General features: G+C 34.0%; 1 protein-coding gene across 1 annotated transcript in view; it reads right to left on the bottom strand.

Moving 5' to 3' along the window:
* Positions 1 to 25964, bottom strand: part of CSMD1 (CUB and Sushi multiple domains 1) — a 1378384-nt gene that overhangs the window by 302413 nt on the left and 1050007 nt on the right. Inside the window, exons 37-39 of the mRNA XM_078149151.1 lie at positions 24370 to 24439; positions 18281 to 18397; positions 4011 to 4220 (exon numbers count right to left, since the gene is read on the bottom strand). Of these exons, the coding sequence (XP_078005277.1) occupies positions 4011 to 4220; positions 18281 to 18397; positions 24370 to 24439 (397 nt within the window). The remainder of the gene's footprint in view (positions 1 to 4010; positions 4221 to 18280; positions 18398 to 24369; positions 24440 to 25964) is intronic.

The raw sequence follows: 25964 nt of genomic DNA, 5'->3' as shown, positions 1-25964 counted from the left end.
CTTAGCTGATCATTCCTTCTGTGTGATAATTCAAACTCAGAAATTAAACTCTAATGATAATTTAAAAAGAGGTGTGATTATTAACCGACTTTTAAAATATTACATCTACTCAATGATTCAATGTACATTTTACCAAAAGGGATATACAGCCTAATTGAAATCTCTCCTTTCTAGTGCTAATTTGGTCCAAATATTACGCATCTTTTAGTTAGAATATTTGTCATATATACAAGCTATTGCTAGTGATGTGACCTATCCCATTGACATTATTTTCATCACAATATTGAAAAAAGCAATTTCATGTTGTAAGACATTTCACTCCTGCAAAGGAAAGAATTTCAAGAAGTGATGAAAAAGGAGGAAAAATTAGACAGCCCAAAATGATGAAGGTTTGTCAAAATATCCCTATATTTTGTAGAAATATTTTTAACATAGCTGAGTAAAAACAGTTGTTGAATATACACATACATATGGATATACCCATATGTGTGTGTTTGTGTGTATACATACATATATATATATATATGCACATATATCCATATATATGTGTGTGTACATATATATATCTTTTAAAAATTTTGTTTAAAAGTAAACTTTTCACTAAATTCATTTATTCACATAAACCCTCTACTTCTTTTCATCATTGATGATCACAACATATTCAACCTTATCAGAAACTATTTTTGAAAAACTCTTACCTAATGCCTAAAAGTACTTTTAGATTTTAATGGCTGTGTGATCACATTAATGTGGGTACTCCCTCTAACAATGGGAATCATAATATATTCATGTCCTTTCATTCTGTGTAACTCTTGTCCATGTCCTCACATAAATCTTCCACAAGGAATTCACCAACACGAGGCCTCCCTTTACTTCACTTGACTTTGTGTAGATATCAAAAGAACATGGGAACTACCTATAAATTATCACTCCCTCTCAAGACAGCTAAAGACATCTTTATTTTATGGCAAATAAACTATAGCCATTTCTTGGTAAATCTTCCATTTTTGCTCTGTTAATTTAAGATAGCATTGAATACAGATCGTTGCTTATTATTACTGTACGTGCATATGTGTGTCCTATTAAAATTCAAAAATAACCAAAATTGTTTGCAAGCAATTTATCAGTATGACTTAGAGGAAAGAGTACTGGAACTGAAGTAAGGAGACTTGAATTTGAAAATTTGGGCTCTGACACTTTAGTGTCTTGATTGACCTTAGATAAGTCATTTATTTCACTTAAACTGTCTTTCCAAATTTATTATGGATCTTTTAGTTGCCAAATCCAATGGCCCTTTCTCAATCTTCATTCTCTTTTACCTCTCTGAAGTCTTTGACACTGTTGATCACTCTCTCCTCCTTGATAATCTCTTCTCTCTTGCTTTTCAGGGTGCCACTTCTTCCAGGTTTTCCATCTACCTATCTGACAACTCCTTCTCTGGATCCTTTCCCAGATAATGCCCTCCAACTATACCTGTTCCTTAGGGTTCTGTCCTGGGACCTCGTCTCTTCTCCCTATATGCTACTTTGTTTATTTGGTGATCTTATTAGCTCCTATGGATTTAATAAATATTTATATTTAAGCCAAAGATTCTCAATCTACCTTTCCTTCCCCAGTCTCTTTGTTGATCTCCAATCTCACATATCCAACTAACTTTCAGACATCTCAAATTAAATGCCCAGTAGGCATGTTAAACTCCATATGTCCAAGAAGAACTCAGAATTGTTCCCCCCAAACCCCCCCATCCCACCTTTCCTATTACTACAGAGTACAACACCATCTTCGCAGTCCCCCAGCTTCCCAACCTAGGAGTCATCTCACCCACCATATCCAAGCTGTTGCCAAGGCCTATCAATATCACCTCTGCAAGATCTATCTGATAAGCCTCCTTTCTCTCCACTGCCACTGCTGCCACCACTCTAGTACAGGTCTTCATCACTCCATCCCCTAATTACTCCAAGAGTCTGCTGGTGGGTCTGTCTGCCTCAAATCTTTCTGCACACCAATACATTCTCCATTTAGCCACGTAAAATGATTTTCCTAAAATAGCAGTCTGTTCACATCACCATACCCCATTCCCCCCAACCTTCTCTACTCAATAGACTTCAGTGGCTTCCTACTGCCTCCAGAAGCAAATACAAAATGCTCTGTTAGTTATTCCACAAACAAGAGCACTCTTGGTTACAGGTATTTTCTTTGGCAGTCCTCCATCCCTGGAAAGTTCTCCCCTCTCCATTCCAATGACCATCCCTGGCTTTCTTTAAGTCCCAGTTAAAATTCTACCTTCTATAAGATGCCTTCCTCAAACCCATCTTAATTCCAGTATGTTCTCTCTGTTAATTATTTCCTATTTATCCTGTATATAGCTTGATTCCTATATGTTTGTTTACATGTTGTCTCCCCCATTAGATTATAAATTCTCTGAGAGCAAGGAAAGTCTTTTGCCTCTTTTTTATATCCCCATGATTAACACAATGCTTGGCATACAGTAGAGGTTTAACAAATACTTATTGAACTGAATTGAACTGAACACATCAGAAGCTTAGTTTCCTTGTTCTATTTCCATCCTAATGTCATTCTGTAGAGAGAATTTTATGAAACTTCAAGTTCCATGGACACAATGACTAACGTCATTTCACAATATTAGATATTAAGAAAGTTGAATTGTTACAGCTAGATGATTAAAGTTAGGGAAGGGAGAGCTGGAATATGTTCTATCTGAGATCTGTGACATTCTGTAAGTTTATGCATTGACAAATATGAACTTTGACTTAATTATAACCACTTTGAACTCATTATATATGTAAATATATATATATAATGATTTTTAATGAATTATGTTTTTCTTCTTTTTTTAAAATCAATATGTTGAAGAGTAGAGTTCAAAAATTTAGAGGCAATTTTAAGCTCTATAAGGAGCCTAACTACTGCATTTCTCACTACTCCACTTCTAAGGTTATTCTATCAATACACAAGCATTTATTAAGTCCTTATCATCTGCTAGGCACTATGCTATCAAACTTAATTTTTTGAGTTATATATAAATCACACCAGGTTTGAGATTTTCACCATCAGCTCATTTAAAAAATATTTTAGAAAAGTAATTAATAATTTGTTTTTAGTGAGGGAAAAATCACATTTACATTCTCCATTTCTTGCCAACATTAACAGCTTATAGCTTTCAGATGTAGTTCCATAAAATAGATACATAGACATGCAACAGAAAAATTTAAAAATTTCAATCAGTAAAAATAATTATAATATGATTTTAACACATTTTAACATGATTTTTAAACAAAGAATGGCACAGCGTTCAGTGTATTTAACTTGGAATCAGGAAGTCCTGGTTTCAGCTTCAAAATCTTAATAGGTCTGTTATCGTAGCCAAGATATTTAACTTTCCTGACTCAGTTTCCTGATTTGTAAAATGAGAATAATAAAAGCATGTAATTCATAACGTTATTGTGAGGGTCAGATGAGAACATTTTCACAAAGTGCTTTGCAAACCTCCAAGAATTAGTCACATCATCATCACCATCATTAGTAGTATTAAAAAATCATAATTTAGCTTTGAGAAAAATTACTAACACCTAGAATTAAGAGAAGTATCCTATAACCCTCTTCTATGCTCTGGCTTCCCTTAATTCAGTCCCTACATTTTACTTATGGTCTTCAGAAACCAGAGCAGGAGAACAAAAACCAGATAGGCCAGGAGCCCCAAAATGTGGGATTGTGGTCACAGAGACAAACAGAAGCAGCAAAAAAGGATTTGTGGAGGAAATGGCTCTAGGGAGCAAGAAAGGCAACAGTACTTGATGATGATGATAATGAATATGTGTACACATTGGATATACATGCATGTTCACAAGTTTACATGACAAACACAGCAGCAGATCTCTCCTACTGCTACAACTTAACAGAACTTTTAAAATAGAGTCTTTTGTAATTAATTAAAAGAATAAACATTTGGAATATGAGGTGAGGAGGCATTCAAATTAATTATTTCTTACCTTGATAAGCAAGTTTAAATCCTTGCCTGTTTTGAGAATGATCACTATAAAAATGGATGAGTGTTTCATGTGTTGTACTTAGCAAGGCTGATGGGATATCAGTTCCACTAAACTGGCCAATCATAGGACTGGTATGAAAAGGTCCGTTTTGAATTTCAAGATAGTCATGATTAGCTTCAGTAGAAAAATTCAGAAATTGAATATGTGCACCTATAAAAAGAAAATGTAAAATCAGTAGATAGAACATAAAACATAAAAATGCTTAGTGTCTCTAAATGACACAAAATGACAATCATCTACAGATTTAATACATATTCACATTCTTATGCACAAGTAAATAAATATATGTATGTGCATATATATACATACAAATATATATACATATGAAACACAGTTGCAGATGGAAATGACTGAAAATAGGTCAACACATTATCTAAAAAGAGGAAGTACTTAACAGCCATTCAAATGCTACTAAAATGTCAATTCATTTTTAAAGGAGGTCTATTAGTAATGCAAATGTTCTAGTAACTTCAATTTGTATTAATCATTATAAATAAGATAACGGACCCTACTAGACTTTCAGAACTCCACATGCTTAAAGGCAAATAATTTTAAAATCTTTCCTTGATCATAACATTCAGCCAAATCCATCAGAACAATTCAACTACACATTAAAGAATTTCCAATAAGTGATCAGTGCTTCTAAGTGTCTGACTGCAGTGCTATGTGGTAACCTGGAATTCTGTAACTATAACTTACAATTTCAAATGAAGTTTGCAAATTTTTAAACTTTTTATAACAGAAAACTCAGATTAGTTCTATTGACAAAGAACTAAGTTGAAAAATAGCTTTTCCTTTCATGCATATTTTCCGTTGAAGATTAGAGACTTAATTTTATTCTTTTAGCCATGTGACACATCTGTCAAATAGGAGAAGTTAAGTGGAACAGAAAATATGCTTGTAGTTTTCATTATAATTCATAAACTTGTTGACTGGATGCATAGAAATATTTAGTTAGAGCCATATGAGTGGAAAATTTCACAGAAACAAAAAAGTTTATTGGAAAGGGAAGTAAGAAATTCTATTAGAAAAGTCTGGAAGAAATAAAAAAAAACAACTGTTCATTGAGAACAGAAGTAACTGGGAAAGAAAACACACACAATGGGACAAATGAGAGATACATGTGGAATAGTGGTGGAGCCTGTCTGGAATGTAACATAGAGAGCAAAGTGTAACTTAACTGGGACACAGTGTTAAAAAAAAAAACCTAGGATTTAAAGGATGATTGCAATTTATAATTAGTATGATTTCTAGGGAAGTAACTTTCATATCTGGACCTCAGTTTCTACATCAATATAGTATTAGACTAAATGATTTCTAGATCTAACATGTTATGATTCCTAACAGCTGACGTTACTACAGTGCTTTAAGGTTTACAAAGAACAACCACTTTAGATAGTACAAGTATCAGTAGATACAGTTTACAAATGAGAAAACTGATGCTTAGAAAGTTAAGCATGTACCCATAGTCACACTGTCATTAATTATCAGAACCAAGATTTGAACTCTGGTTTCCAGACTAAAAGTTCAGAGTTTTTTCTGTTCCATAATACAACTTTCTAAAAATTGTCACAAGAACAATGAATGGGGTCCATATTGCCTTTAAAAATATATTTTTTTCAAATTAAAACGTATTTATAGTAAACCAAGTATAGTAAGCATTAGGACAAGACAAAAGGGAAGTGAAATATCTTCTTTTAGTATCCAGTGGCCTAGAATGAAACCAAGGAAAAGAAAAGGGAAGAAGAAAATCTCTGCTCAATTCCAATACTCATTATCATAATGAAGGGGAAAAAAGACTCCTAAAAATCAACTATTACTTTGAATTTATTTTATATTTCAGAGACAGTGAATTTTTCAGTGGTCAAATAGTAATGAGTACACTGCCTAAATTCTAGAACTTTCAGTTGGTCATAAAAGTACAACATTCACATATATGTGTAGATGTGTGTGCATAGTATTTGTGCAATTTTCATATATGTGTATATAGCATATTTTATATATATGTATATATATTTATGTGTATGTATATATTTTGGGAACTATTCTTTATAATTTAGTTCAATTCTATTACATTAAATTTAGTTTAGTGTTCTATAGATTATCTTTCAGAATGTTTACAGGACACAAAGTCTTCTTATGTGAAATCATGCTCTTTGCCCAACAGCTACCAATAATAGGCAATTTTTTCACAATTTCAATAAATGTTTGTGCTCAGGGTAAAAATGATGGAAGTATTAAATGAGAGAGTAATATGGGTTCTCTTGGATTCCTCACTTCTTACGCACTACGTAATATTAGCCACAAGACTGTGCATGACATAAAAAGTAGATGACCACTTACAACAGTACATTCTCATATCAAATCCCTCCAGTACCCCTTTCATCCAGATCATCTATTGCCAAACTAAAATAGTTTCTTCCTTTTTTCTTTCTTTATTTTTTGTGTAGCATGATGCACCCCATATCGCTTAGAAAGACATTTTGTCAGTAACAAGTGACCAGCTTGAAAGAATCAAATTCAATTTGGAAGAACCACTGCTACAAGAGCTTCCAAAATCCATAGTCAGCTGAACTTAAATATATCTAGTGACTCTTCTCTATCCCGCAGAATAACCAACAACCATAATTGTTATTATACTGAGTTACAGTGAAAGCAGCTACTGTGCCAGTCCAGGACAATGAAGATCTAATATTTATTGTCAGTATGGGAAAAGAATTTCAAGAGAAGAAAGGAAAGAAGCATTTATTAAGTGCCTGTGTGCCAGGCACTGTGTTAAGTGTTACAATATTACCAGTTATGATCCCCAAAACAACCCTAAGAGGTAGGTCATATTATTATCCCCTTTTTACAGTTAAGGAAACTGAGACAAAGACAGGTTAAGTGACTTGCCAGGGTCATATGATAGTATCTAAGGCTAAGGCCACATCAAATTCAGGTTTTCCCGAACCTAGGCCCAGTACTTACTTTATCCACTGCACCACTTAGCTGCCTAAGGAGAATGCAGAGAAGTAATGCTATAATGAGAAGCAGAAAGCTTTAAAAACAATCTTTTCGAATCTGAAAAGGTCATGCTAATAAGCACTGGAATGGTCTGGTGCATATTAATATGAAGAATACTGGCTTTTAAGTTATAAAAGCCTGTATTTAAATCCTAGTTTTACGACTAACCAGCTGTATAACCTTACTAACCAGCTGTATAACCTTACGACAATTTAGGAATAAATTCCCTAACAATTAGACTTTTCCGAAGAACAGGGCTGCCTCAAAATGATGCTCTCCTCCTCCTTGGAGGTCTCTAGAGAACAATTTTCTTCATCCACAGAACCTGGATGACCACTTCCTAGAGGTATTATAATGGAAATTTCTTTTGTACGTCAGTTTGACTAGACTGCCCATGAGATCCCTTCAATTATTATTTTCTGTGATTCTGTAACATTACCTCCTTAGTCCTCAATTTCCTTACCTGTAAAATGAGAATGTTGAACTAGATTATCTCTATGGTCCCTTCTAGTCCTAACACTTTATTACTTTGTGAATCTACTAAAAAAATCTCCTTCAACCACTGACTTATTTCTCCTTTCCCACAAAATGGAAATGTGACAGGGTGAAATTTATAAACTTGGTACTACTTTGCAGCAATAACTAGAATGTCAAACTATGCAATTAACATATTCAACTATTTTATTCCACCTTTTGAATAAAAACAAAATTCTGCAAAAATGTCTTAAAATGCAAAGGTAAGCTGGAGCTCATTCTGAGTACTTGCAGATGCAGTCTTAGCAAGATGTAACACATACTCAGATTCAGAACTCCAAATCCAAGGAGGAAAGCAGGAAAGAAAGAGATGAAAAGCAAAGTATTGAGGGGCTAAAAATATTCAGGTCAAGTCTTGACAATATAAGATGCAGTCAAAATATCTATTACAAATCCCCTAAACTGGAAATGGAAAACCAATCATAAGAACTCTATGTTATGATGAAAATAAGTACCAAGAGCAAAACTGCCTTTACGCATGACAAATTTCGGAGGCAGCATGGTACAATGTAAAAAGTGCTACATAGGAGTCTGATGATCCCAGGTTCATACTCTTGTCTCTGCTATTTATTCCCTATGTTGACCTTGGGTAAGTAACACCTTCCTCTGCCTTTTTTTTTCACATACAGAATGAGAGTATTGGATATGATGCTCTCCAACGCCTGTCCTAGCTCTAAGTCTGATAATCTAGTACAAACAAAGGGATGGACGAGAGAATAATCTTAACCCACCCAAGCCAAACTGAATCCTTGTTGCTTTCTAATTCTTTAGACTTGCAGCTAAGTGGCCCAGTGGACAGAATACCAGCCATAAAGTCAGCAGGGCCTGAGTTCAAATATGTCCTCAGACATTGTCTCTGTGACCATGGGCAAGTTACTTAACCCTGTTTGCCTCAGTTTCCTCATCTTTAAAATGAGCTGGAGAAGGAAATGGTAAACCACTCCAGCATATTCACCAAGAAAACTCTAAAAGTGGTCACAAAGAGCAGATGCAGCAGCTGTTTCCAGAGCTCTTAGATTACAGATGGTAAAGGGGTTGAACAACTGGTCAGAAGGAGATTATAGGAGCCCCTTTGCTGGCATTGGAGAAAGGACTCTGTTGATTTGCCCATACTCGGACCCAAGCTGCAGTCCTGTTTGGCAGTTCCAGGGTGAGGAAGAGCACTAGCACATCAGAGCTTGTGGCCACAGTGTAACAGGGACCCTCATCACAGTTCCAGGGCAGAAAAGAGTGTTTGTGATCACTTATAGACCAGAGCATAATCCAGGAGAGGAGTAAACACACCTCTCCTTAGATCACACCACCTTGGAAAAACTAAAAACTTACAGGTCCTTAGAAGTATCTCTGAAAACACCTGCAAAAAACCCCTGTAGCTTGGGATAGTGTACCCGCCACCACAGAAGCAGAACCCCACTTTAGCAAAGACTTAAAAATTGAGAAATAGGCTGGGAAAAATAAGCAAACAACAGAAAAATTCTGATCACTGAAAGGTACTATGGTGACAAGGAAGATCAAAACTCACTCAGAAGCAAAGTCAAAATTCCTATATCCAAAGCCTCCAAGAAAAATATGAGTTGATCTCAGGTCACAGAAGAGATCAAAAAGGATTTTAAAAATCAAGTAAGAGAGGTAGAGAAAAAATTGGGAAGAGAAATGAGAGTGATGCAAGAAAATTATGAAAAACAAGTCAAAAGCTTGGTAAAGGAGAAAAAAAATACTGAAGAAAATAACACTTTAAAAACATATTAGGCTAAATGGTAAAATAGGTACAAAAATCCAATGAGGAGAAGAATGCCTGAAAAGCAGAAATGGCCAAATAGAAAAAAAAATACAAAAATTCAACAAAAAGAACTCATTAAAAATAGAATTGGCCAAATGAAAAAAGAGATACAAAAGCTCACTGAAGAAAATAATTCCTTAAAAAGTAGAATTGAGCAAGTGGAAGGTAATGACAGTATGAGACATTGAGAAAAAAAATAAAACAAAACCAAAAGAACAAAAAAAACCTAGAAGATAAAATCAAAAGAATGAAAAAATAGAAAACAATGTGAAATACATTATTAGAAAAAACAATTGACCTGAAAAACAGATCCAGGAGAGATAATTTTAAAATTGTTGAACTACCTGAAAGCCGTGATCAAAAAAAAAGAGTCTAGACATCATCTTTCAAGAAATTATCAAGGAAAACTGCCCTGATATTCTGGAACCAGAGGGTAAAAAGAATCCACAAATCATCTCCTGAAAGAGATCCCAGAATGAAAACTCCCAGGAATATTATAGCCAAATTCCAGACCTTCTAGATTAAGGAGAAAATATTGTAAGCAGCCAGAAAGAAACAATTCAACTATCATGGAGTCATAGTCAGGATAATACAAGATTTAGCAGCTTCTACATTAAAGGATCAGAGGGTTTGGAATATGATATTCTGGAGGGCAAAGGACCTAGGATTACAACCAAGAATCACCTACCCAGCAAAACCGAGTATAATTCTTCAGGGGAAAAAAAGGATATTCAATGAAATAGAGGATTTTCAAGCATTCCTGAGGAAAAGACCAGCGCTGAATAGAAAATCTGACTTCCATATATAAGACTCAAGAGAAGCATAAAAAGGTAAACAGGAAAGGGAAATAATATGGGACTTAATAAGGTTAAAATGTTTACATGTCTACATGGGAAGATGATACTTGTAACTGAAGAACTTTCTTATATTAGGGCAGTTGGAAGGAGTATGTTGGAAGGGCACAGGTGTGAACTGAACATGAGGGGGGAGAGAAAAAGGAATGCACTGGAAGGAAAGGAAAGGGAGAGGTAGAATGGAGTAAATCATCTCACATAAAAGAGGCAAGAAATGCTATTACAGTGGAGGAAAATATGGAGTAGGTATGGTGGTGGTGGGGAACACTTGAATTTTACTCTCATCCAAATTGGCTCAAAGAGGTAATAACATACACACTCAATTGGGGAATAGAAACCTATCTTACACTACAGGAAAGTACGAGGGCAAGAGGATAAGATAAGTGCTCATAAAAGGGAGGGCAGATTAGGGGAGGCAACAGTCAGAAGCAAAATACTTTTGAGGAGGGACAGGTTGAAATGAGAGAGATAATAGAATAAATGGGGGGAAATAGAATGGTGATAAATAGAAACCAAAACAGAGAAAAAAATTTGAAGCAAGTTTCTCTGATAAAGGCCTCATCTCTTAACTATATAGAGAAATGAGGCAAAGTTATAAAAATGAGACTGACAAATGATAAAAATATATTAAGTTTTTGGATGAAGAAATCAAAGCTATTTATAGTCATATGAAAAAATGCTCTAAATCACTACTGATTGGATAAATACAAATAAAAACAATACTGAGGTACTACTTCAGTTAGATTGACTAAATAGGACAAAAAAGGAGAATGATAAATGTTGGAGGAGATGTAGCACAATTGAGGCACTAATGCACTATTGGTGGATTTGTGAACTGATTCAACCATAATGTAGAGCAATTTGGTACTATGCCTAAATATTTATAGCAGCTCTTTTCTGGTGGCAAAGAATTGAAATTGAGGGTATGTCTATCAATTGGGGAATGGTTAAACAATTTCAGGTATATGATTGTGATGGAATAATATTGTAACATAAGAAATGATGAGCTAGATGCTCTCAGAAAAACCTAGACTGACTTACATGAACAGATGCAGAACCAGAAGAACATTGTACACAGTAACAGCAAGATGGCAAGATGATCAATTGTGAATGATTTAGTTATTCTCAGCAATACAATTATCCAAGATAACTCTAAAGAACTTACCATCAAAAATGCTATCCATCCTTAGAGAAAGAATTGATGGATTATGAATACAGATGAAAGCATACTTTTTTACTTTATTCTTCTTGGGTTTTTATTTGTGCTATGTTTTATTTTACAACATGACTAATATTGTAATACGTTTTTGCATGATTGCACATGTATAACCTACATCAAACTGCTTGCCTTCTCAGTGAGGGGGGTGGGGAGGGAGAAAGGGAGAGAATTTGGAATTCAGTTTTAAAAAAGAATGTTGAAATTTTTTTCCATGTTCATTGGCGAAATTAAAATATCAAATAACTGTTTAAAAAATAAATTAGTAGCAATAGTTTAAAAAAAACAAAATTCAAAATTTGTGAGGTTGTAGAGAAACACTTGTGGAAAAGGTATACCATTAAACTGCTGATAGAACTATAAGAACAAAACAAAACAAAGAGTCAGACATAACTGAACAACAACAACAAATTTTCTAGACTAATGCTCAAGTTTTAGAATGAAGTCCACATTAATTTGGTTTAATTCAACAAGTATTTCTTAAGTTCCAGCTCTGTGTATGTCATGGTGCTGGTTTTATGGGAAACAAGGTAATTTTAAAAGGATATTCTACTGTCAGCTACTCAATCACCAAGAATGTAGTAAGTGCTTACTTTATACAATAAAGTATTACAATTATACAATAAAGGTATTTACAGTACAAGAGGCGGGGGGATTCTTGCAGACATATAACTAGATTATAATGCAGAATATATGGGCTTTATTTTTTTTTCTTGTTATCCTCATACCACAATGCCAGGAACACTATAAACACTTAATAAGTACTTGTTGTTTGAATGCTTGAAGTACCAAGGAAAGCAGACATTGTTATGAGAAATGAGAGGAGGAAGAGATCGCTTTCAGCCAGGAAGAATGAAGAATGTGTCATTATGATGGTGACACTTCAATCAACCTTCCTGTTTTTGAGTAAGAGGTATTCTTTTTAAAGTCTTTTATACCACTTCTTGCATGCAAGTCATTGTTGAGATTGAGCTAAAACCTAGCATATACTTGGTGTCTTTCTTTTTTCTTTTCTTCTTTAAGAAAAAATTAACCAGGTGTCTTTCTAATGACATATGGGTTGCCTCCACTTCTGATTCTCCAAACTTTTTTCTCCACCATAAACTAACAACCTTCTCAACTTGAAAGAACATTCCATCCCATTAGTCTTTTTACCTTGGAAGATTGCTCCATCTCAGTAGCTTTCTCACCTTTAAATTCAAAGGCTAAAATGTTAGAAGGGGAAAATGACAAATGTTGTAGGGGATTTGGAAAAACTGGGACTGTAATTTATTGTTGGTGGAATTGCGAATTGATCCAATCAATTTGGAGAACCATCTTAAATTATGTCCAAAGAATTACTAAGCTGCCTATACCCTTTGACTCAGCAATACTACCACTTGGTCTATTTCCAAAGATTACTAGAGGAAAATGAAAAGAACCTACACGTTCTAAAATGTTTATAGCTGCTCTCTTTGTGTTTGCAAAGAACTGAAAATTGCAGGTATGCACATCAGCGGGGGAAGGGCTGAACAAGCTGTGGTATAAGATTGTGATGGAATACTACTGTGCTATAAGAAATGATGAATTCAATGATTTTAGAAAAACATGGAAAAATCTGCACACAATAATGAAGAGTGAAATGAGCAGAACAAAGAGAACACTGTATATAGTAACAGCAATACTATTTTAAGAATGATTTTATGTGAATAAGCTATTTTGTCTATTAATGAATACCCAAAACTATAAAGGACATAGGAAGAAAGATATTATCTGCATCCAGAGAAAGAACTGATAAACAGAAGTATGTATAAAATAATTTTAAATACATATGCCTATTTGTGTTTAACAGTAGCCATCTCTGCGGGGGGGAGAAAAAAAAGGAAAGAAAAGAAATTTACATGATACTTTTGTTGTTTATTTGAAAGGAATAGCAAGTTGTGTACAGTAGATATGCAGTTTCATGTGCATTTTTTTTATTGTACTATGCTATGGAAATGCTTGTTTTATTCCATAAATTAAAAATAAAATAATTTTTAAAAAATTCCAAGGAGAGCATTTTATATTTGCTGCTGGGGTAGTAGGAAGCCATTGGAGTTTATTATGTTGGGTGGTATTAGGGGGAGGGGAAGATGATGTTATCAGAACTGCTTTACAAAGATTATGTTAGCAGCTGGCTGGAGGATCAATTGGAGTAGGAAGAGACTTGAAGTACAATTAGAAGGCTATTGCTATAATCTAGGCAAGAGGTGATGACCCTTTGTACCAGGGTGGTAGCTGTATGAATTGAGGAATAGTTGATACGCAATACTGTAAAGGAAGAAACGACAAGATGTACCAACAAATAGATTATGAGAGGTGTAAGGGGATAGTAAAGAAACCAGAATAACACCTGGATTGTGAGTCTGGGTGACTGGGAAGATAATCGTGTCTTCAACAGTAATAAAAGAATTGGAAAGACTGATAGTAAACAGGGAAAGAGAACAAATTATTTTGTATATAATGAGTTTTATGGAACACCCAGTTTCAAATAAACCAAAGATAGTTGGTGATGCTGTACTGCAATGAAGGAAACAAACATTTATGAAGTGCCTACAATGTACCAGGAACTGTGCTAAGCACTTTACAAATATTATCTTATTTGATCCTCACAACAACCCTGTCTGTGATGAATAGGTGCTATTATGATCCCCATTTTTCAATTGAGGAAACAAATGCAGATAGTTTAAATGACTTGTCCTGGGGCACACAGCTAGTAAGTATATGAAGTCACATTTGAATTCAAGTCTTCTTAACTTTAGGCCTAATACTCTATCCACTGTGCCACAGAGCTGCCTCGAGATTAAAGCTCAGGAGAAGGATTGGGGCAATTCTGTAGATACGGGAAATATCTGTATAGAAATTGCAATTGAACCTATGAGGTTGATGAGATTACCAAGAGATATTGTATAAAAGATGCAAATATTTTTCAATAATCTAAAAAAAAGGCTTAAGTCATTACTGCTTCTTACTTATATTAAACGTATCCTCTCATGTTCTTACTACATGATGCAATGGAAAAAGTATTGGTATCTGAAGACCTTCTTAGAATCTGTGCTGTGACACTAACTGTATGACCTTGGAAAAGTTTTCCTTGATCTAGGCCTTGCTTTCTTCCTCAGCACAAAATAAGGAGGTTGGACTAATTGATCTCTAAGGTCCTCTCCAGTTCTAATTTCTATGAGTTATAAGAAATTTTCTCTAACATATAAAGTTCCAAAATCAAATTGAGGAAGATTACTATAGTTCTTATATCCAAGTTTTTCAGTCTTCTGAAACTGAGTGCTTTTCCCTTACCACTTGTCTATTCCTGCAATTTTCAGGTTTTTGCCGAGTGTTGTCATAAAGCACTTTCTCCCATTTCCCAAAACTCAGGGTTGTTACAAGGATCAAATTAAATAATGTATGTAAAACACTTTGTTAATGTTTAAGTGCTATATGAATATTAGAAATTATAGCACCCAGGGACAAGAGAAACTTGTCACATTTCCAGAAGAGCAATTTATTCATTCTATAATTAAGTACATATTGTGTGAAAATTATTGTTTTAGCCACTAAAGAATATAAAACTTTCATGAAGACAGTGTGAAAGGCAGTGTGGTAAATGAAAGAATGTGGAATTAACAAAGGCCGAGATTTAAATGTCAGGCTCACTCACTTAACATCATATGAGCCTGGCCACATCATTTAACCTGACTGAGCCTCCATCTCTTCACCTGTAAAATTGTCTTATGTAATAATTATAATACCAGTATAACAAAGCTGTTCCAAGTAAAAATCTTGTTAAACCTTAAACTGCTATATAAATGTAAAGGTTTGATTTTTCTTTCCATAGTAAATGCCTTGAAAATGTGCATTTTAAAAAAATCTACACCACATGAACTTAGGAGGTGCTTAACAAGTGTGGACTTGAGTTTTAAATACAGACTCTGCTCTCATAGAGGTCAAAACATACTAGAAATACCCATAAACCAACTGCTTTTGCCACTGGTGAAAGAAACTTCAACTCTGAGGGTGACTTTTTTTTTCCAAGACACTAAATATTATTTTTAGACTCTTAGTTATAGGAAGAGTAATTATGATTTTAGGAGTTCCAGAATGGGGAAATATTGACTCTGGAATGATTACAAAAAAGATGTAGTTACCAATAGGCTTACTTCTCCATTCTTCAATGACCTTTTCAAGGAGAACACTCCCGCCACCAATCACAACCTACCCACACTTTCTCACTCTAAATTATTCTTATCAATGTCCTTCCATGAAGCTTCCAAATGGATCTACCCAGTATCTACCCAATGTACTCAAAGCCTTCCTCTAAGTCTAGAAATTAAACCATCCATGTGTTATTCCTTACTTTTGTCACATGAACACCTCATTTTCCTTAAAATAAACATTTTTCATGATATCATTTACATTATTTATTTTGCATAAATCATCACTGAGCATCAATCCTATAGCACCATTTGTCTTGAGGACATCTTCAACTGGCTACCCAATAAGCATCTCAAATTCAACATCTGCAAAAGATAATTAATTTTCTTTCCTCCAAAATTTACAAAAAGATAATTAATTTTCTTTCCTCCAAAACTCTTTTTTCTTCCAGAATTCCTTATATCTATTGTTAACACCACCACCTTTCTAGTCAAGTAAGTTCCTCACCCACTGATCATCCTTGACTCACAATTCTCATTTAACTATCAAATCCAATCATTTGACACATCCTAATGATTTTTTTCCACAATATCTGTCATAACCCTTCATTCTAACTTCCATCACTCTGTTTTAGTTGTTTGGAACCTCTCCCCTTGACAATATTCTCCTAACAAGGTTCTCTTTCTCTAGTATATCTTCTCCAATCCATCCTACACATGACTGCCAAGCTTATAGTCTTAAAGTACAGACCCACCCATAACATTCACCTTCTCAAGAAATTACAATAGTGGCTCCTTTTTGCCTCTAAAATAAAATATAATCTCATCTGTTAAGTTTATAAAATACTTCATATTCTGGCTCTATTCTATCCTTCAAATTATGAACATTACTCTGTTCATGTATTCTATGTTAGAACCAAACTGGCTTACTTATACCTCCTTGTACAAAACACTTCTACTCCTCAATTTTTTTTTCATAGCTTTTCCTCCATGCCTGATACGCACTTCTTTCTCACCTCTCTTTCCTTCAAGGTTCAGTTCAGTACCAACTCGTAGAGGAACCCTAACCAGATGCCATCAGTTTACTAGTTCTCTCCCCTCTCAAAATTGCTTGGTATCTAATTTAAATAGGTTTTGCACTTATTTTTCTATGAATGTTGTTTCTGCCAAAGAAAATAAGCTTGAGGGCAAGGACAATTTCATTTATGTCCTGGTATTCTCTATGTCTAGCTTAATGCAGGGCACACAATAGGTGCTTAATAAGTATTTATTGAATTACCATTCATTAAATCACTGATAATATCCTTCAGCCAGCTTATGCTCACAATATAGCTTTACATTGCCCTTTGAGCCACCCATAAATTTTATTCTTTACAGATTCTAGTATTCCATGACTTACACCTCTATAGATATTGTCATTTGAATTAAGTCCAGCCCTTTTCCTGACATCTTCTTTTAGGATAACCCACCCCTATATCTTAATGCATCCTTACAAAAGGAGGGCAACAAGAAGAGATGGATAGGAAATCTATGATGTGTCACCACTTAACACTAGTCTGTCCTTTCAGCACTGGCACACCGCTTCTTTATGATTTTGTTTACTTATTGGAAGCAACCTCTTTGTCATACTCATTTTCTTGACAGTCTTTTTTCATTATCTTACTGACACTATGTTAGTGTTTTTATATTAGACTACAGAATAACTGAGTTCATAAATATTTTGCTCCTCAATAAAATAAAATTTTATTTTTAGGACACATAGACTGATCAGACAACAGATCTCTTATTGAGATTTAGTTTACTAGATCTCCTTCCTTTCTGACAGAAGGGAACCAGGTTGCAAAAAAATAGTGCAAATCTTCAAGGAAAGGGATTCTGGAAGTTGGTAATAGAGGATAGAAAAGGGAGATGGAAATGAATGAGAAATGCTTCACCTACTTAAAGCCCTAATAATTCAGAGTTGGAAAAACCTTGGAAAGTATCTAAGCAACTTTCAGTTCTCTTTGAAAGATTTGGGGAATAGAGGAGGTGTCATAGGATGGAAAAAGTATAAATGTACCATTGTTTTAAAGGGGGGTAGAGAGGAGTGAATCTGTAAACTATAAGCCATTCAATTTGACTTTAATTCTTGACAAAAATTCTAGAATGCATTATTAAAGGGATAACTAATATGCATCTAAAAGGACAATAGTGATCCAAAAGAATCAACCGGGACTCATTGCATTTTTTTTCCCTTTGGGATATGGTTATTACAAGGTACATCGGGAAAACACTGGAGACATTATTTACCCATATTTTAAAGAAATAATTGCAAAAGTTTATTATGTTGTTGAATTTTTTACATGTAACTGGAATATATTTAATGAAATAAATAAAAATATATTTTAAAAAGGAATAATGCAGTTTATATTTTATCTGCCTCCTATACTATCATTCAAATGATTCAAATTGCTTTTAAAGTTTCTGAGCTCAATTGAATTTTTTTCAACTAATGTATTTCCTGAATATTTAAAAAAATTATGTTAAAGCTTCATTTTAATTCTTGATTAAAAAGACAAAAGCATAAGGCATATTTTTCTTTCTAGTTTACTGTTCTACATTTAGTAGTTGAAAAATTGAATTCTATCCTATTAAAATAAAATAGTTTTACTTACCATAACCAATCGGCAATGAGATCTTCCAGGTACAATCTAAATTGTTGGGGTAAGCTCCTGGAAAACCTGGACTCAAGATCACTCCAGTCATGCTGTTCAGTGTTCCACCACATTTTGCTGTTAAATGGACAGTGATATTTGTGGGTCATCTGTGTATAATTATTTTTCAGAATATGTGAAAAGCAATATATTTTACTATATTACACTAAATACAGATAAGCATTAAAATGACAGAAACAAAAGGTGAATTTTGGTTGGTAAGTAGTAGATTTGAAATTTCAATTAGCCTGTATTTTGGAATTCAGAGACTGGTTGGCTTTGATAATTCAGAATTATAACACTCTTTATGTCTTAATCAGCCCAAGTTTAAGAATTGTCATGAAAGACATTTTCAAGTTTGTGCATGAGCAGAAAAGGAAGTGGTCTAGGCCACACATAAATGAGGGACAAAAAAGTAAATAGTCTAATTACTCTAACAGCATCCCTAAAATATTAAAAGAGACAGAGAAAGGTTAGATCAAACATTAGTTGGATACTCTACAGAAGCCTTTAATAGAAAGGCATGCATAAGATAGCCAGCATAAAAAGCTATGAATAGATTGAAATCAATCAATAAAACAATCAATAAGTATTTACTAAATGCTTACACATTCCTGCAATTGGACTCAGCAATCGAGATCCAAAGGAAAAAAAAATGGAACACTCTGTTGTTCCCTCAAGGAGCTTACATTCTTTCAGGACAGACAACACATACAAAAACAAACGTGTTTATACATACATGTTTCTATATGCATAGACACATAGATATGTGTGTGTGTGTGTGTATACACACACACACACACACACACACACACACAGATATACACACAAACACAAAGTAATTACTTTAGAGGTTGGGGGATTAGGAGCTGAGAGTTAACTTTAAAGAAAACTAGAGATTCTAAGAAGAAGAGGCGAGGAGGGAGTATATTCCGGCCATGGGCTGTATAGACTGTGCAAAAGCTGATGGAATGGCATGTGATTCACACCAATGGAAGAAGAATCCCCACTGGTGGGATTACAGATCAACTTAAATCCACTAGAATTGAGGTGGGCATGAGAAAAGTAGTGATTCGGTTTGGATAGTAGGCTAGGTTATAAGTATCTGTCTCTGTTCTTCACTTATTTGCTTGTGTTTTTAGAGCCACACAAAGTTACTATTAAAAAAAAAGAACAGTATATACAAATAAATGTTGCCTCTTTCACAGCAGGCACCTAGAAGTTGTACACATATTAAAAGAATGCCATCATAGAGCAAAACCATTTTGAATACCCTCTTTTGGAAATGCCTTCAGAGCTTATAGGATGATCTTTGATAGGAGTATCCTCAATAATGACAAAACTTCATTCTGTGAAGCTGGGTTTAATTTCTGGAATTAGCTAAAAGTCTCATTTGGTATTGAATCTGGCAAATATCCTTAACAAAGTTGGGTAGCACCTTTTTTCAATTATTATTATTACAAAGACAAAAATTAATTTTCTTTTGTTACTCATAGAATTGCATTAAAGAGAAACTGTTTTGAGCTATGTAGCTGTATGATAATAACACAAGCTTGTATTTGCATAGCGCTCTAATGTTTTCCTAACGGAAATAAGCATATATTTTTACCAGGATGACTACATTGAAAATTAAAAGATTCACTTTAAAATTTATTTTCTACTATATAAGCTCCAGAGGTTAGGAATTTTTATTTTGTCTTTGTAACCTCAGTGCTTAGCAAAGTACTTGGAACATGGCAGGCACTTAATAAATTAGTGTTGATTGACATCATCAAATGTTTTAGCGTACACAATGCACAAGCCAATTTGCTAGCCACAGCTCGGAAAGCAAATACACATGGGGCATAATTCTTGCCCTAAATGATTTTATAATAAAGAAGGTAATAAATATGTGTAAAAACATATGTCTATAAAAACAATGCCTGCCAGTCCTCTCTTCAGAGGGAATACACCTAATATACTGGCATTCTTCATCTAGATATCTTCATATTGTTTAAATGCCAGTGAATGACATGGGCTGTCCAACATTGATAGGCTCATATTTTTCCTGACATAGACATCTGATAACAACTTTTCCTACCCTTATGTAATACGCAGCTTTTCAAGAGTTCTTAAGAACATAGAATCATTTAATTTCACACTTTCATTTTACAGATGATGCTATATGATTTGCCTAAGGTTATACAAATAGTGTCAAAGGTGGGATTCAAATTTCTTTTGACATTGGGACAATATTCTTTCACATTTGTCTCTAATGTATATTTATAAAGGACATCAAGATTTTGCTTTGTCTGAACTACATTTGGTTAATAATTTTCATATTATTTTGTGAAGAAATAAGTGATATGATATGACATAGATGCCACGACATAACATAAATAAAACTTACATGATACAGCATGTATGAGGTATCCTATTAAAAAGTAGGATTCATGTAGCATTAATTGAGGCAATGTGATAAACTTTATCTAATGAATGCTAGGATGGCACAGTGGATAGAGGGCCAGCATTAGAGACAAGGAAACCAGGGTTCAAGTCCAATCTCTGACCCCTATTGGTTTGGTGACCCTGGGTGAGCAACTTATTCTCTTAGTGCACTAGTCAGCTCATTAAAACTATAATTTGCAGAACAGTTGCTAATCTGTATTGATGGAAGGAGTTTATATACCAATCAAATCACAAATCACTAATTATAAACTGCTCTGATAACTATCCATTCAATTGCCATATCATAACCTTTTTCATATCTGATTCTTTTGCTCCATTCACACAGCTACTAGTTCAGGCCCTTATCAACTCTTTTTTTTCTAATTATTTTAGCAGCCTCTTAATTGGTCTACCCTCTTCAAGTCTCTACCTACTCTCAGCCATTCTACACACAGCTGTCAAATACATTTCCTTAAGTGCAGATTTAACTATATGATTTCCATAAGAACAACAACAACAACAACAATAGCTCATATTTATATAGTATTTGAAGGTTCAAGAAGTCCTATACATGTTATTTCATTTTATCTTCATACAACCTTGCAAGGTAAGTTAGTAAACAAATAAGTAAACCAGGGCTGAAAAATGATTAAATGATTTGGCCACGGTCTTATATCTAGTAAGTGTCTGAGGCAGGATTTGAACTCAGGTCACCCTAACTCCAAGCCAAGCATTCTATGAACTGTGTGACAAAGAAGTCCTGAACAACAAGCTCTAGTGGTTTTCTATTAATTTTAAAATAAAATATAGTCACCTGTTTAGCATTTAAAGTCCTACATAACCTGGCCTTAAGATGCCTTTCCACCTTCACTGGACATTACTCCATCACTCTGCAATCCAGCCAAACTAGACTTCTTTCTGTTCCTTGCTCAAGACACTCAATTTACTTTAGCACTGGCCATCACCTTGGAATGTTTTCCTTTCTTACCTATACCTTCTAGAGTCCATTTCTTCCTTTGAGCTGACACTCAAATACCATCTTTTGCATAAAGCCTTTCCTAACTGCTAGTGCCCTCCCTTCCAAACTACCTTGCATTTAACTACTTTGTAAGCATGTATACATGCATTATATATTATATGCAAATGTATGTATATGTGTATGTGCACATATACATATATGTATATATACATACACACATATATGTATCCACAGTGGCATTCTCAGTATAAGTGAATGAGACAAATTTCTAACTGTATTGAATGATGGTTCACAGATTTTCATCAAGGAAGTGAATAAAGGATGTGGAAGACTTGGTTTTAACAAGAAGGGCAAGAATAAACATTTCTTAGGACATGGTCATTTTGCCTTGCAATATTCATGGAACAGTGGAAAAAGGTGTAGAATTAAGATCAAAGGACCTGGGTTACCTTGGGCAAGTCACTTAACCTCTCTTAGCCTCAGTTTCTAAATATGTAAAATATGGGAGGTTTGAAGTAAATGATACCTAATGACCCTTTAAGTTTTAAATCTGTTTCTATGGTGAGCATAGGCAAAAAGTATATGACAATATTTGCTCGCATTTATATGTAGCACTTCAATGTTTGCAAAAGGCCTTGCATTCATAATCCCATTTTATGTTCACAACCACTTTGTGAGGCAGGTGATATAAAAAAATGAGCACAAAGTAGTTGCTTTCTCTTACTATATATTGGTGACTCAATGTGTAGACTAACATTTGTTAGCTTTCCCATGAATTATCACGTCTTACATCCAGAATTGCAATCACTTAACATTCTCATCTTCCATAACATTTCTATATGCTATAGGTGTTATGAGCAAATGGTTTTCATCAAAGATGATTATTCCTAAGCTATAATTTGCTAGTGCACAGTGCATTTAAATAAACATTCATGAAAATCAAATTTGCTTTGACATTAAGTGTATATAACAACCAAACTACAGCTTTTTTATAAAATTTGAAAGCTGAATTAAAATCTAGGAATGTTTGTTGAAAAGTGTTTCCATTTCAAAATTAACAAGTCAATTAGGTGTTCTGCTTCCTAAATGTAATTTCTTTAAAATGTAAATTAAAATAAATATAATGATCCTGTTCCTGTGCTTGTTGTAAGGCAGAGAAAAAATTCCTCAGGGGAAAATTTTGTTTTGTTCTGAGGGACCATAGAAAAGCTGGGAAAGTACTAGGTCTTTCCAGGTGCTCATTGCTCTAGTGGCCTCTAATGCTAACGGAAGCATCAATCATCTCTGTCACCCACGTTCATAACCTTGGAGTCCATCTATAGTTCTTGCAACATGTCCTCTACACTCATTAAATAAGTTGTCTTGTCATTTCTACCTTTTTGCTATCTTCTCCGTCAGGCCCTTTCTCTCCATTTTAATCATATATACTCAGATTAAGTCTCTTTTAGCTATTCTTTTCGTTTGCTTGTTTTTGTCCAGATATAGGACAGGTACTTTATGCCTACTCAGAAAAAAAATGTTAAACATGTAAGAATAATGACATGCATTAACAGAAAGAAGTGTAACATCATCTTTTACTATTGAGAATATATTAAACTACTGATCTTCCTGCTTTAAGGCTATAACTTCCACATTCTATCTTCTCCATCAGTGATCAAATAATCATTCTTAGGTACCGTAATGATTAATTTAATTCGATTCCTTTCAAAAAGTATTTATTAAACATAGGAGGTACTTAATACATTTTTATTGTCTATGTTTCAATGAAAAATAGTCCCTATTTCTACAGAGTACACATTCCACCAAAGATTTATTAAAAATACAAAAACAAAAAAAAGCAAAACAAAGACACTAGACAAGTTAATATATAATAATTAAAAGAAAGAAAGAAAAAAATTAATAACAGAGCATTAAGAAAGCTTTCATTTAAGATCTGCCACTTTGGATATATATTAGATGCCTATTATTTGTCACTCTGTACTACACCCTGAGGATACACAGAGAAAAAAAAAAAGATGAATCAGTCTTGACACTCAAGGAGCTTACATTCTATCAAGGAAGATTACACACACACACACACACATTATATACATATACATAGAAGATACATCCAGAATAAATACAAGATAGATTCAGGGAATGGAAGAAGCTAATGATTTTAAAACGAATAAGAGATTAATGGAAAGTATATTACTGTCTCCAGGCCTCTGCTCAAACTATTTCCTGTGTGTGGGATTTCCCTCCTCCTTTACCTACTGAATTTTCAGTTATCCTCTGAAGCCTAATTCAAAAGCCATCTTTATCTTCTTATCAGTAATTAACTCCCTCATTGGACCTCACATAGCATTTTGTAGTAAACTTCTCTAACACACTTATCATTCAATATTTTGTGTGGTAATAATCTGTGTTTGTGACATTTTTCTACTAAAGTTCTATGAAGATAGGGACCACATCTGATAACTGTGATACTCCTGGCAGGGCCTAGAAAAGAATTTTATGCACAATATATATTTTATAAGGTTCTTAAATTAGCACCTATTTTCTGAGCCTATGCTAAATAACTTTCTGAGCTATAATTTAGTTTCCTCAGTTTGCTTTTTTAGGAACATATTCCTACACCAAAATGCAGAATACGTAATCTTACCAATGCAAAGGGGAGATGGATAATTCCACCGTCGAACTGTTCCTGGCATACAAGAAATATGAGAACGACCCTGTTTAAAAGAAAATTAATTTAATACTTTGAAAAATTTAAATAGAAAAAAACTCTCCCCCATCCATAAAATTGCACCTGTAATTTCTAAGACAAATCTTTCATTTCAACTTTAAGTAAAAAATAATTAGCATATTTTTCTACTGTTTAGGATGGAATATTTTAATGAGACAAAACTAAGTTATTAGGTACATCATCTCAGTTTATTAACAGTTGAGGAAAAGAAAATTATCTAATATACTCAGCTGATTAGAAGGGTATGTAGACCCCTTTCCAAACCATTTTGATCCAACACCTGAAAAAGGCTTAAACCTGGATTGGCCAATCAGGGAGAGACCTTTCAGTTCACTCTAGGCTTAATTTACCATAATGCTTTGAGTACTCTGGACAAGCATTGTTCTGCTCTCTGAGTGAACTAACAATGCCCCTTCCTGTGTCAATAGCTGAAGGTGACCAAGAGGATTTTTCTGTTTATGACCACTAAGGTGCCTTGACCCAGACACTACCTAGAATAATGAGCCTTTTCTTATCTTGGTATTTTATGGATACATGCTACGTTATGTCATGTTAATGGTAAAGGAAACACAGATATCCTGGATCTATCATTTCAATTGACATTTTGACATTCTCCTATCTTATTGTATTTACAATATAATCACTTGAGAAATTCATTTTTCATATCATGGGTAAATATTTGGAGACCATAATTTTGGTTGACATAGGCATACTGAGCCAGGAAGGGAGGGAGGGGTGATAGGGATTGCTACGAACATATAAAAATCCTTTGTCCATCTTTGGGTTTGTTGTCTCACAATGAGCTCCCATGAGTATCTCTATATGCATGTTTTGCAAACTTTGAGAGAAATAAACACTCATATTCAAACTAATTTTGTCTTTCTAAGAACGAACTCAGTAATGGTTGACAGGTAAAATGTCAGTATTTCATCAATCTATAAAGCAAGTAACTAATTGCATTAAGTAGAATTCACTGGAACTAAGGTTTTTTGGTGGTTTTTTTGTTTGTTTGTTTATATGTTTGGTTGGCTGGTTTTGGGTTTTTTTTTTGGTCTGAAAAAGTTAGAACCAATGATTATTGTCAAATCAAGCAACTGCAAAACTGTAAGGAAATGCCTTCTGATCAATGGAGGTCTCTCAGTTTCTGTTTCTATTCTGTCTCTGTCTCCTGCTTCTCTCTCAGTTCTCTGGGCATATGGAAACTATGGTAGCTTTTAAAAGTCTATTCCACTGATTATTTGGTATTTTCTTAAAGCATAGGATCAAATTGCAAGGCTTCTTTTTGTGTCAATGATCTGTTTTACAACAAAAGAGAAGGTAATAGAAGAAAAATAGTTAATTTTCAATCAATTGTTTTAATTGACTATCACTTTTGTTCTGATTTTTTCTCCATAATATAATTTATCTACAATGCTTATTTAAGTTATAAATTTTCATATGCCACATGTAAATACAATTGAAAAATAAATCTTTAGCTGCTGTTAAATAATCCTAGATATATTTGTTGTTGT

Source organism: Phascolarctos cinereus, unplaced genomic scaffold (genome assembly GCF_003287225.1).
Source record: "Phascolarctos cinereus isolate Bilbo 61053 unplaced genomic scaffold, phaCin_HiC Scaffold_2;HRSCAF=192, whole genome shotgun sequence".
NCBI classification, from domain to species: Eukaryota; Metazoa; Chordata; class Mammalia; order Diprotodontia; family Phascolarctidae; genus Phascolarctos; species Phascolarctos cinereus.
This window is presented reverse-complemented; position numbering and strand designations above follow the sequence as displayed.